The 14,387-nt window shown below is 39.0% G+C and overlaps 2 protein-coding genes across 2 annotated transcripts; both read right to left on the bottom strand.

The window, feature by feature from the left end:
- Nucleotides 1–4,396: 4,396 nt before the first annotated feature.
- On the bottom strand, nt 4,397–10,051 carry LOC127617053 (calphotin-like). Its single transcript, XM_052088929.1, has 2 exons — nt 9,857–10,051; nt 4,397–6,656 (listed from the first exon to the last, which is right to left on the bottom strand). Exon 2 carries the CDS (start codon nt 5,872–5,874, stop codon nt 5,059–5,061), a length of 816 nt encoding a protein of 271 aa, XP_051944889.1. The 5' UTR covers nt 5,875–6,656; nt 9,857–10,051; the 3' UTR covers nt 4,397–5,058.
- LOC127655385 (uncharacterized) lies at nt 5,905–6,648 on the bottom strand. The gene has a single exon (XM_052143216.1). It carries the CDS (start codon nt 6,646–6,648, stop codon nt 5,905–5,907), a length of 744 nt encoding a protein of 247 aa, XP_051999176.1.
- Nucleotides 10,052–14,387: the final 4,336 nt, after the last annotated feature.

The following is a 14,387-nucleotide window of genomic DNA, read 5'->3' as shown; positions in this document are numbered from 1 at the left end:
GAGAGAAGTAACAGATGAGAAAGAGGGAGAGCAATAGAGAAAAAAGGGTAAGGAGGCAGACCCAGCCCTCTCTGTGGCCATTAAGCTAACTCATGGATCAATACTGGTTGTAACTATGACTGAGCTCAGGCTGAAGGACTTCAGCAGAGCTACATATAATGATAGCATTATAGAGCACAGATGGGCAGAGCATCGTCAGGCCCTGAGTCACAAAGGGAGTGAGAGAATAAAAGGGGGATAGTAAAAATTATGGTAATCCCCCTTGGAGTGTTTCAGCACATTTTTTTCTTCTTCACATTTTGGTTTTTGAACTCGCCTCTTTTCCAGTATAGAAACAAGTGTTAGAAAGCAGAAGTCAATTAGTTCACTTCTCAAGAACATTTGTGGGTGAGTCAAGCACAAGCTGTCCTTTTCTACTACCGCACTTTCTGATGTAATAGTGGCGTGACCTGGACCAAAGCTGACTTTTGACTTTTATATGTATGGATTATTAGGCATACTTGTGGTCATGTGATACAGATTAACTAAAAAATAAACATGAGAAAGTTACACACACTTTTTTGTTCTGAATCATTTACTTGCTCTCTCTCCATCTATTTCTCAAACTCAAATCAAGACATATTTATTTGTATGTCCACAACATTACTGTTATTTCACAGAGAGAGAAAAACCAGCATGACATTTGGTATTGCTGTATCCCTAGTAAGCACTCCTATCAGATCACAACCATATCAAAATATTACAGAGACAATTTTCTCACAATGTTTATTTTGTGTGTTGTCAAATGGAACTGAACAAAGGCCTAATATTAAAATAAAGAAATGTTCTGGGTTCAGTTCTAATTAAAGGGACAGTTCACTCAAAAATGAAAATTCTCTCATCATTTACTCAACCTTATGCCTTCCCAAATGTATGACTTTCTTTGTTCTGCTGAACACAAATGAAGATTTTAAGAAGAATATTTCAGCTCTGCAGCTCCTTGCAATGCAAGTGAATGTGGCAAGATTTTGAAGCTCCAAAAAGCAGATAAAGGCAGTGAAAAAGTAATCCATACGACTCCAGTGTTTTAATTAATATCTTCAAAAGCTATATAATAGGTATGGGTGAGAAACAGACCAATATTTAAGTACTTTTTTAGTATCAATCAGCACTTTCAATTTAAAAATTTTTGTTTTTGCCGATTTGCATGCTTCGTGCATATCGCCACCTACTGATCAGAGTGGAGAATTTATAGTGAAAAGGGACTTAAATATGAAACTGTTTCTCATTCACATCTGTCATATCACTTCTGAAGACATGGATTTAACCACTGGAGTCATATGGATTAGTTAAATGTTGCCTTTATGTGCTTTCTGGAGCTTCAACATTTGAATTGTGAGGATTTACAGCGCTGAAATATTCTTCTAAAAAATTTTTTAGTTTGTGTTCAGCTGAATAAAGAAAGTCATGCACATTTTTGTGTGAACTGTCCCTTTAAGCTCAATCATTTTGACTCTCTCATTTATTGAAGAATAAAAAAAAAGCAAAACAAATCGCAGTTACAGTCTTACTATGGAAGCAAAGTCCATATACCTTAAAATAAACATTTTTGCAAAAGTAAAGCCACTACAAGACATAAACATTATTTGTGTTAATGTGATTTCAATGTATTTTATCTCATTAAAATCATGTATAATGTTTATATTTTGGCTAAACTTTTGAAACAGTGAGATTTTTTATGCTTACTGCCCCTATTGCGTTTTCCGTGGTATTCAACATGCAACAAATGCTGTCGATTGACCTTAAGTTGTATTGAACCCCGAACATTCCTTTATAATAGTTACCTATTCATAGCCAGTTAACTGTAAACTAATCTTTTAAAACACAATATAAGAGTTCAACCAGAGGTTGTCCTCTGTCTTCAAATATAATTTTCTAATAAGAAATGCACATTTTAATACCCATGCTAATTTTGGCTTTCATTCTTCCTTGAGTTTTTTTATAGAAATTTAAAAAACCAAATAGTTGCACTTTTATTGTATGGAAAAGATGCAATGAAAGTGTACGGTGACTAAAGATAACATCCTGCCTCTCTTCTTATAACATCTCATTTTGTGTTCCACAGAATAAATAAGTCATACAGGGTTGGAACCACATGAAGGTGAGTAAATAATGATAGAACTTTTATTTTTGGGTGCATTATCCCTTTAAGATGAGTAGAAATGAAAGATGCCTTACGTGTAGAAAGGGACAGGAAAGCAACTTCAGTTTTATGCCAAGGTGCCGGTATAGAACACATAGTGTTGGTGTATCCAAGCACTGCAGCTGGAGCAGCACAAGTATGTACTGTGTAGAGAGTCTTTAAATCAAGATGCAAGCAGGGCCTCTCATCTGTTTAGCATAAAAGCTAAGAAAAAGGGAGGAAGAAAAAGGGAGGAAGGGCGCAAGAGAGAGAGAGAGAGATGTAGGAAGGAAGGAACCTTGTTCCACGCACAGTAAGATGGGATGAGGAAACTGGACACCTTGAGTTGAAAATTCCTAACTGTGAAAGCTCTCCTCTCAAGTCTGGCTCCACCAATGAATACAGGCCATGCAAACCAGAGACTTACACACTGGAGATGTCTTTTTATGTTTTATGTAAAAGTACCATCATTTTTTTTATTGTCATCACTTTTCAATAAAAAAAAACGTTGCTAATTAATGTCACTGCATAAAGTCTGTATAATCAAAGTCTCAAAGAGATTTTTCAAAAATGCTGCCATCATTCACTCACCATCAATTTCCAAACCCATATGACTTTCTTTCTTCCGTTCAAAAGAAGATGCTAGGCAGAATGTTAGCCTTAATCACTATTGACTTTCATTGCAACTTTGTTTCCCATGAAGTGAAAGTGAATGGTGACTGAGGCTAGCATTATGTCTAACGTCTCCTTATGTGTTCCACGGAAAAAAGAAAGTCATATAGGCTTGGAACAACATTAGGTGTTGAGCAAACTTTGTGGTGAATATCTCTTTAACCATGGTTTAACATGTTTCAGGAAGTATCACAAAACACATTCATTCACGTTTGACAAATGATACTGTGACTCTAAAAACACTGAAGCCAGTGAGTTCATCCACCCATCCCGCCCCTAACCCCCACCCCCTCTGCATTAGAGAGCATTCCTTTCATAAATCTGTATGCCTGTGTGTGTGTGCCGTGTGTGTTATAAGATTCAGGTAAGTTTAGGTTTTAGGCTTTGGTTCTGTGTAAATGGAATGCAGCATCAGAGCCGAGTCTTGTTTTGGCTTCTATGTCACGCAGAATGAGCATTGTAATTTGTGTGCGTATGTGTGTGTGTGTGTCCGTCCTTTATATTAAGAAACTCATTGTGGATAGAGCATTTGTGCTTGGTATGTGGAGGAGCTCATTATGGTGCCGGAGACGTGCACTTGGGAACCTTTAGATATTTCCAGCATCTTCTATTGTAAAGCTTTTCTCATGCTCGTCTATGAACTCCCCTCATGCAAGCTAACAAACACTCACAGCATTTCAAAAGTCTCCTGTAATAATTTCTGTGCATTAGCACCTGTCTGAGACAGCTCCTCTTCTCTTTTAGAGAGTAGGTGAGAGAGCCATGTTTGAGTTTTTTTAGTTTCACGAGTTCTACGTGCTCCATGATCTTTATTTGCATGTGTTTTCCAGAGGACCTTCTCCATCAGCTCAAAATAGGGGCCATTGTGCATCAGAGCACAGTATGTTTCTGTGTATATAAATGTCTGAAGTTAGAGGGGAGGTTATCTTGTTTGTCATGGCCACTCTTTCCTGCTCCATGTTGCATCAGAGATCCTCCTTTCAAACAAGAGACCATTTCCAGTCCTCTTTCCCCTACTGCAATGTGCTGCATTGCATGGAATCCCCTCTAGTTATTCTGAAACCCCCTTCTTCTTGCAATAAATGCCTATACATCTATTCCCCTGTTCTACCACAATATTCCTGCTGTAGATTGAGGGGTGAGTTTAGCCTCTGAACAGACATTTGCCTGCATGGCCATGTTCCATGTTGCTCAAAACAACATGTGTCTGACGTGCACAAAACAAATTTACAAAGTCAATGTCTCTTGGGACATCGCTGGAATGGTGACCTCCCAGTCAGATTACCATTACCAAACAAAATGGCTGGGTCTGAAATAACTTTCAGTAAGTTTCAGCTGTTGTCTACTAAACACTATACTCCTTAATTAATTCAGTGCCAAAACACTGCACATACTGTACACATTCTATAGGAATTAAATCGATCTGCCCTATGCATGAGCCAGCAAGATTGTGATAATACTTTTATTTGAAATAATCTTTTAAATATTACACAAGTTTCCACACTAGGGTACCCATTCAGCACAACATTCAGAAAAACATAAGTGCAAAAATGAAAGAACCAATTTTTAAGGTAAAACAGTGTTTTATTTTCTATGCCAAGCCATTAAGTTAAAATGAACATTCCTCACTGTTTCTCTCATCATGAAAGTTTAAAATGCTTTGTCCTCAACAGGGTGACAGAAATGACAAGTGGTCTAAATTAGATTAAATACTATCAAATGCTAATTCAATAAACCATTATAATATTTATCAGGCTCACACACAAAAGATTAAACTATTCAATCACTTCAATGTTACTGTCCAGTATTTCTGTTCTGTCTTCTACATTAGTTGTTTTTATTCTTTTTTCTGTTCAAGTGTAATCATCTCTCTGCTTACATATTCACCAGGCCTGCAAGCTTGCCCTCTCCAATGACAGCAGGACACAGGGCACAAAGACTTCAAACACTGCTCTCTCTCTCTCTCTCTCTCTCTCTCTCACTCACTCTCTCCCTCCAATTTCCTTTTAGTCTTTCAACCTCACTGTTGTATTCTTTCTCATAGCTCTTGGGTGGTTTTACTTCTTTTTGGTTAACCAGAAATTCTTTTTGCCTGAGAGAGCACAACAGGCATTTTTATATTCGATTTCGGAAAGCCTGTGTTGTCAGACGATTGTTTTGTTTGTTCGCATCAATATGGGATTAAAATGTAAGGTTTGTTTCTCAGATTAAGTCGACAGCCTGACTCACTGTGGCACCTCTACCATGTCACCAATTGGAGATGGAACTTGAATGTCAGCAGCCAAACTCAAGTCCTTTTTCAATTCACAGTCACTCTGTTCTAGAGGGGGTTCTTTTTCCTTCACACCGTTTACACATTCTTCAGCAGGAGACTTGGGGACGTCCATGGGGGCTACCTCTGGTGCCTGCTCATGGCATTCACCATTTACTTCAAGGGGTGCCAGCACAGATTGCTCTGCTGAGCCAGAACTCTCACACACTCCATTATCCAGCTTCAGATCTGTGACAGTCGGCACAGTTTCCTCGAGGGAGATCTCATTAGACGAGGTTGATTCTAAGATGACAATCGAAGGGATTGACTCCTCTGGGGCAGGTTTGAGTTTGCTTGGCTCTGGAGATGGCTCAGGCATTGCTTGTGTTAGTGTGGCCTCAGGAGGTGCAGCAGTCTGAGACTCGGGTTCTGTGATTGGTGTGGGTTTCTCCAGGGAAGGCACAGCTGCCTCTACCTCCACCACACTCAATGCTTCGGAAACAGGCTCAGGCACTGTGTCAGACTCAGCAGCTGGTTCTGGAGTTGCTGCCTCAGTGACAGTCTCTGGTTCTGGCATAGCCTCTGTGGTTTTAGTCATTTCAGTGGACACTTCACTGGCATTTACAACATCCTCAAAAGCTTTCTCAACTAGCTGCTCTGTAAAAGGTTCCACTGGCAATGAAACTGGCTCCTCTAGCACAGTTGCTGGCTCCTCGGGTACAGCTGTAGATTCCTCTGCCTCTGGGGCAGCTTCTGGTTTCTCAAGCTCTGCTGCTTGTACTTCTGACATTGTTACTGGTTCCTCAGATATTGTTACAGGTTACTCTCTCACTGGTACATCTGCCACAGCTGCAAGTTCTTCAAGTTTAGCTGGAGGTTCCTCTGTCACTGGTTCCTCTGGCAGAGATGCTGGCTTCTTAGATGCAGTTGCATGTTCCTCTATTACCGGTGCATCTGGTTCCTTAGGTGCAACTGCAGATTTATCTGACACTGGTGCCTCTGATGCTGCTGATTCCTCTGGTGCAGGGTAAGGTTCCTCCATTACTGGTGCCTCTGGGACTGCAGCTGGTTCCTTAGGTGTGGCTACAGGTTCCTCAGCTGCTGGTGGCTCAGGTGCAGCTGCCTTTGGTGTAGTTGCTGGTCCCTCGGCTGCTGGTTCCACAACTGCAGATGCTGGAACCTCTGCTGCTAGTGCCTCTGATGCAGATACTGGTACTTCTGTTGCTTGTGACTCTGGAAAGGCTGCTTGTTTTACAGCCCCTGATTCCTTTGGTGCAGCAGTAGAGGCCTCTTTTGTTGGTTCTTCTGGTGCAGCATCGTCTTTCCTTACCTCTAGTTGTGTTGTTGAAATAGAGGCAGACTGTTCAGCTGGTGCTTCAGACTCCACCACTGGTGCTACAGTATTTTCCACTGCAGCCTGTTGGGACACTGCCTCTGCCTCAGTCCCAGTTGCCTCTGCCTTCTTCTCAGCTGGGTCAACTGTCGCCACAGGACTCTCCTCTTTCTTCTCTTTAGGGTCACTGACATCGTATCCCTTCTTCCGTTTGCTAAGCTTGGCTCCCATGATATGTCCTGATGGAACAGAAGAGCATCTTATTTCAGTTATGAATCTTATTGCTTTTCAGTATATTGTACACAGGTTTATCTAAAAGTCCTCCACTGACAAAAGGCAACATTATGGAGCTTCGTTATAGATATGAAATTGTAAAATGTACAACTGCAAAACTCTGTCCACAAAGCCCATCCAGTATCTCCTTCATTTCAACTCTAAAGCAGTCATTGCCAAAGACTTTGAATACAGTCCAAACTCTGTTAAGGAGGAGGATTTGTCTGAAGGACAAACAGTGACTGCATGGGAATGTCACTTATTCATTGTAGTCTCTCTATCAGACTCTTACATGAGCCACTCTGAAATCTTGGATAAGCATTGCAGCCAAGTGAACACTCTATATAGGATTATGCAAAACATAGTGCTACAGTTTTAATGTTGCTGTAAGTGATTATTTTATGGAATGGTATGAAGAAAATGTTCTTTCTACCTGAAAGATTTCACTGAAATAATTACCCTGAGATATGTCTCTGTGACGCACTAGACGGTGTAAACAGCAAACAGAAATGTGACCATGGGCCGGTAGTAGAAGTGGATTGTATATCATATTAATATCATATTCAGACTCATCACAGTTGTCTGCTGAGGGTGCTATTTTGCTCCTGTTGTGTTTGACAACCGAGAGTCGGTCTCAACACTGTTTTTGAGGGCGTATCTGGTCTAATTAACAGCATGAACTGATCATATATAATGAAGCAGAAGGGCCATAAAGAGAAATACACCACCTTCAGTGGTATTGGTGGTTTATTTACCACCTCTGATTTCCTTTTCAAGCAGGACTTGGCACCTGCTCACAGTGCCAAAACTACTAGTAACTGGTTTGCTGACCATGGTATTACTGTGCTTGATTGGCCAGCCAACTCGCCTGATCTGAACCCCACAGACAATCTATTGTCAAGATGAAAATGAGAGACACCAGACCCAAGCTGAAGGCCGCTATCACAGCAACCTGTGCTTCCATAACACCTCAGCAGTGCCACAGAATGATTGCCTCCATGTACGCCGCATTGATGCAGTAATCCGTGCAAAAGGAGCCCCGACCAAGTATTGAGTGAATAAATTAACATACTTTTAGATACTCGATGATTGATTTTCATGAGCTGTAAGCCGTAATCATCAAGATTACAACAAAAAAGGCTCGAAATATTTAACTTTATGTGTAATTAATCTAGAAAATATGAAAGTACCACTTTTTTTAGTAAATTACGGAAAAACTTTTCCACGATATTCTTTTTTTTTTTTTAAATGCACCTGTATAAGAAGTTGATATGTTTCATTATAATACATTTTGGAATTCTTTATTGAATTTATATGGAATTATATGTGTGGAAGCCTACTGTGAGAGGTGATTTAGACAAATATAGTTTATTCAAATTGAGGTGGTACAGTTTCCTCGAGGGAGATCTCATTGTCCTAAGGTTGATTCTAAGATGACAATCGAAGGGATGGACTCTTCTGGGGTAGAACATAGATTACAAAAAAAAAAAATGCATTTCTTAAATGCAGTTATTGCAAAACAAAATTGCAGCACAGTGGGTTACAATAGGAGCTGTCCATAGTGCTGCACTGAAGCAAACAAGACTAAGCGCAGCCATGCATCAGTTCGGACTGCAGATGAGTCTGAACTGCTGAAATGAACTGCTTGTGTCAGCGATCACTGAAGGCACCTCCTTACCGCCAGCAGTTTTCATTACAGCCACTTACAGCGCTCTTTCCAATATACACAAAACAGCTGCGTTATTCCAGCACATCTTACTCATTAATATATCGATGTAATACAGAAATCTCCTAATTGAAAGACTGAAATAATAATAATAATTGTATTTTATATAGCACCATTGAGCGATTAAGTGTAATGTAGGCCTACAGCATATCCATGTTGACCAGTGAAACACCCTGAGCAAGAACGTCAAGCCAAGTAGTCTATCCCACTTCGGGGTATAGACCTTTCTTCCTTCTATTTTCTTTTTTCATTGTAGTGCCATATTTAATATTTTATAGTAATGAAAACGAGGCTGCGAGGTATAACTAACAGTTTCTAAAATGGTATTCACTTTATAAAGCTGTTTAAATTATGTAGATCATATCATATTTTTCACATCACATATATCACATGCTGATATATTATGGAAAACGTTTTTAATGTTTCATCAGCTGAATGATCAACACCTATTTAAACAGCAATAGCAACAACCCATTGAAGAGCCTCATTTTCATTCCCGCAAAAAAAGACCAAATAGAAAAATGCTGCTACTCTGAATAAGGTCCATTATATGTGTTAAAACAGCGTGATAAGCATTAGACTACATGAACAAATGATTTATTAGCACATATTGAATAATGGTGCCATAGAAAATGTGTAAAACGCAAATATTGTCGGGAAAATAGTTAACACTAATGTAACCTCGTGCACATGATACCTGTCATTTATGTTTTGTCGATTTAGGCAGTCTATTGGAAAATAGGATAAATAGCCAATAATTATAAACTAAGACACATTTCGAGAGAAAGAGAGACAGTGATTTGAAATGTACCCCACCCCCACACCCCCCACTATGATCTCTCTGTTCATATCGACCTGCTCCTCGAAATGCCTGAATGAGCATTTCATATTAGTGCAAATAAATACTTTGCATTTCCTTAAAAACACTGAAAGCCTATAGAAAGACAGCAGCGAAGCGAGAACGAAATTCTGGTTGCAAACTCACTAGACAATGCTACCTGTAACGCAGTTTCGTTAAAAAGTCATAAAAATTTAAAAATTAAAAAAAGAATTTATGTTTTACTTAACCTTAAGTCTTTGACCTCCCAAATATAGTTTATGATACAAGTCATATTTTTTTCCCCAAATATATAGTTACGTTAGTAGAACATTATAAATGTGATATTACTAAAGTCGCATTGTAAGGAAAGAGCTATAAACTATTTTCCATGTTTAGTCATTGAATAAAATACATATGGGATGATTATCTTGAACATTTTCTAGTTTTCATGAGTGACAGATGAAAATAAAGAGAACAAAGGACGGCTCATCCAGTCTGCTTTAAACAATATCTGCTTCAATGGGGTCCCAATAAAACGCTTTGTTCGGTAACTGTCATCTGTACCGGTAGACGAAACGTCACATTAAATTCCGGTCGACCTTTTTTTTTTTTTTACTAACCTGGTTCTGTCCTGTTGTGAATTCGGTCCTCAGCAGTGCGTTAGCTGCACTTTCTTCTCTCCAGTTGTAGTGAATGTGATCCAGCTGCACGCGGTCCTACTCTACTCACTCCTCGAGGTCCAATATGAGACTGGGCGTTTTTTCTCCTTTCACCCCTCCTGTTAAACCCACGGTTTTCGAGACATCTGTCGTTATCACAGCCTCTCCTGCCCGCTGCCCACAATCCATATACCCTCCCTCTTCTTCTCCTCCTCCCCTCCATTCCCCCTCATATTGGGTGCTTTGACTAGATTAGTTGGGCTTTATAATGGGTTTTGGGAATAATGCCCTCTTTTCTTTCACTTTTTGAAGTGATCACTATAGCAACCGTATTCCTTTGACTTGAAAGTTGGTGAATTTGCCTTTTTTCACCTGTCTGGTTTTAGCATGCATTTCTCCTTCTCTCTTTCAGTACAGACACGGATTGCAGCAATTCTCCACCCCCATGACTGAAGGAGAGGAGAAAGAAGAGAGTGGGTTAGCAGGGCCTTTGAATTTGGTTGCCTCCGATTGTTTTAGTAGTTAAGACGTCCAACCACAGGCCCTGTTCAGAGTTGTTATTTTGGTAAAAGAAGAATAACTACATGTAACCACTGCTTTATGAACGTGAAAGACATTTTAGAATTTATAATTACGCAATAGCCTACACCTCTCGCTTGATGACCCTGGATAAGTCTAAACCAGGGTAAATCATTCTCTAAACCTCCAGAATACAGATTATTATTCACAAATGTGCAACACACTGCTCCACAAGGTAGTGAAGTTAAGAAAGGTGCAAGAAAGCCACAAGGGCATCACTAATATTGCTTTCCACTTAAAGTGGCCTGACACATGGCACCCTTGTGTTATTTGGCAGCTTGGTGTTAAAAGGGTCGTACAATGCAATTCTGCTAGGATTGTTGCCTATGAGATCTAGAGGTGAATATGAAATGCAAAATATACATAAGAAAAAAAAACATAAATGTTTCTTCTTCACCGAAGTCTACAAAACCCAACAAGTACTATTAATCATTCCAAATTCTGGTGCTCTAGTTTGATAACACTGGACGCTGTTGTATCTTATGTTAGCTTTGGCTTAAGGCTAACCCTCTAGCCATTAAAGGGACAGTTCTCTCAATAATCATTTACTCACCCTCATGCCATCCAAGATGGATGAGTTTATTTCTTAATACATAAGAATCCAGTGGTAAAATCCATACGTTCAAAAGCGATATGATAAGTGTTGGTAACAAACAGATCAATATTTAAGTCTTTTTTACTATAAATCTGTACTTTCACTCTCACATCTGAAAATCACATGTTTAGTTTCTGAAAATAAAAGTGAAAGTGGAGATTTAGTGATTTATTCACCAACGCCTATCATATTGCTTCTAAAGACATGGATTTGACCACTGGATTACTTTTATGCTGCTTTTATGACCTTCAGATTTCTGGTCACCATTCACTTGCATTATATGGACCTACAGAGCTGAAATATTCTTCTAAACATTGTCATTTTTGTTCAGTAGAAGAAAGAAAGTCATACACATCTGGGATGGCACGAGGGGAAGTAGCCGAAATGATGAAAGAATTTTCATTTTTGGGTGAACTGTCCCTTTAAATATGTGTTGTAATAAGACAGGTATAGTCAATGAATGCTAACATGTCTGGTCAATTTTGGCATCCCATTGAAACTGGAGACAGAAATCAGCATATTTGATTGATAAATATATTGATGAGCAAGTGGTTTTAGTGGTCAACAACACTGCAAAAAAGGTAGCAAAATTTTGCTACAATGAAAATAATGTAAAAAGCAAAAACGTATGAAAAACTCTAAAGTGAAAAACACTCTATTGCTATTACAAAAATGTGGAGAGTAGCATGAGAGACAGTCCATGCCTAATAAAAAAAAAAACCTCTGGCAAATCAGGCCAGTTGTGTCAATAATTATAAGTCAGTCCTTATGTATACAAGCCAATGATATTGTTTTCTCTTCCGTTCTTCATCACAGCCTCATTATTAAATCACACTGAGGGGAGGAATGAACCACTGCCGCCCTTTCATCACTGCTAGACACATGGAATGTGATGAAACATGGTCGTGAGAAAATAGTTTCCTCTCTGTGGTTCTGCATGTTTTACGTCAAGATGAGAAATCAAACAATGTAATTCTGGAAATACACTGGCAGGTTTTTACCGCTCTCAGACACTTAACCTAAAACAGGAGCACTCATGCTCTAATTTGATAAATGGAAATGCATGTTTTAATTCTTGAAGGTGTCAGCGATTCACATTCAAGTTTGAAAAGTGTACACAATGTTTCCATTTTGGTCGAACGGTGGGAATGTTGTTCATTTGTGAAAATGCCCAGCTATTCTGGGCAGAGTACAAGGTTCCCAAGTTCCCAGACTCTGTGTGCTGAAAGGTTTATGATCTGTGAGCTTTGTGCCCCATTGAATGTTTAACAAACAAAGCACATGTGATTAATCATATGTCTGCTGTCAACAACAAAACAACAACAAAAAGTGTTCACTCTAGTCTGTGGTCTAAAAGTGCATCTTTATTTTTGTGTGGACAGCAGCCTCTAGTGCCAGAATAATGATGGTGCATCAGCACAAATTACCTGCTCTTCTTTGCATTTTAGCCAAAGCCCCTTGAACCTGATGAGGAGGTATATGTTGATGACTGACATAACGACAAAAAGAAAAATAGTCATTCATTTTTGTCGCACAACTACAAGTGGCAGCTTTATGAAAGGTAATCTAAAGGTAAAAAAACGTATCCAACCTAATCCTAACCTAAAAAAGGAAGATGGTCAAGTTATAGGCTTGACCATGAGTTTTCTCTCAGGATACCCCCCCAGTCTTACCACTTCACTCTTTCCAGTACACCACAAATTCAGAGCTCTGGCTTGCCCAGCCACATGGAGCAGCCTGAGGGAGTAGTCTGCACAATTTGGGGCCCTTAGACTTTAAACAAGAATGTGGAATGGAGAGAAGTAATTGGTTACATAACCTGAGAGATCTCGGAGCAGAATGTGGGTGTAGAAGATCACAAATATATCGAGGGGCAAAACCATGCAAGGCCTTATTAACAAAAAGCAAAATCAACTCTAAAACTAGCTGGTAACTAGTGCAAAGATGCCAGCACAGGGGTGATATGGTCTCTTTTTCTTGAACCAGTTAAAACTCTTGCCGCTGCATTTTGAACTATCTGCAGATGTGCAAGGGAGGACTGAGGTAGGCCCACATACAAGGAATTACAGAAAAAAACAAGGGCGTGAATAACAGTTTCCAGATCTTTCTGTGAAAGAAACAGTTTTAATATGGAAATGGACTTGGTAGAAATGGTGGAGGAAGCTTCCTTAACAACGGCACTAACCTGTTTATCAAAGAGCATTGCAGAATTGAAAATGACACCAAGGTTCTTAGCATTGTTATTCAAGTTAGAAGAGAAAGGACCTAACTGGTTACCAATATTCAAAATACATAATGGAGAGCCAAAAGCAATCACTTCAGTTTATTTAAGTTGTAGGAAATCATGTGACCCTCAAGATTGGAAAAATAGATTACTTAATGAACAGCTATTGGTAGACCTAACAGGGGATAGAGTTATAAATTGTCAGCATAACAGTGATATGGGATATTGTATTTTTGAAAGAAAGAATCCAGATGAAACATATACAGAGAAAAGACTAGAGGATCCAAGATGGAACCCTGTGGAACAATATGTAATGGTGCAGAAAGCTGTGAAATAATTAAGTTATGTGTGATCAGTCTCCTGCATTTCCAGGAGACCTGTTTATATAAAAGTCCATAACATGCATTTACATTTTACATTTAAACAAGGTATGATGTGTATGAATAATTACCAGCACTCATGAAAATGTCCAATCATATTTATTTTTATATTTTTTGATGATACGTGTCACATATTCCCTGTTGTCTTTTGTTTTTGTGCTTTTATGTTGAGGTTCTTGTTTAGTTCCTGTTTCCTGTTAGGTTTTTGTAGTTCTTTGTAGTTTAATTTTATGATTGGTTTTCCCCTGATTGTTTCCCCAGGTTTTCCTTTATTTTATGATGATAAAATAGTTTGGTTTATCATAGCACATTTATGCTACAATATGTGGTAACTAGGGATTTCTGAATGGTTGCTAGGGCATGCTATGCAGTTATCAAGGTGATCTCTGCCATGTGTTTTGGCGCATTGCTAAAGTAAGTGGTTGTCAAGTTGTTGCTATGCTGTTAAGTTGTTTTAACTGTGTTTAAGCACATTGCTATGCAGTTGCCAGGGTGTTCTGGGTGGTTGCTTATTGGTCCCATAATTCCATAAATATGATCATTCTGATGTGACTTGAATGTACCATTAAACTATGGTTTGCATAATTTTCCAAGAGGTGTATAACTTAAATAAAAAAAGCGGTAAAATACAAACAAAAAGATTTTCAGAAGAATATCGCTGTTATGTAGGTCACTTCAATCTAAGTGAATGTTGGTCAGACCTTTAAAGCTCCA

This window comes from Xyrauchen texanus, chromosome 2, assembly GCF_025860055.1.
Source record: "Xyrauchen texanus isolate HMW12.3.18 chromosome 2, RBS_HiC_50CHRs, whole genome shotgun sequence".
NCBI classification, from domain to species: Eukaryota; Metazoa; Chordata; class Actinopteri; order Cypriniformes; family Catostomidae; genus Xyrauchen; species Xyrauchen texanus.
The sequence above is the reverse complement of the archived record's forward strand: the minus strand, read 5'-3'. Positions and strand labels throughout refer to the sequence as shown.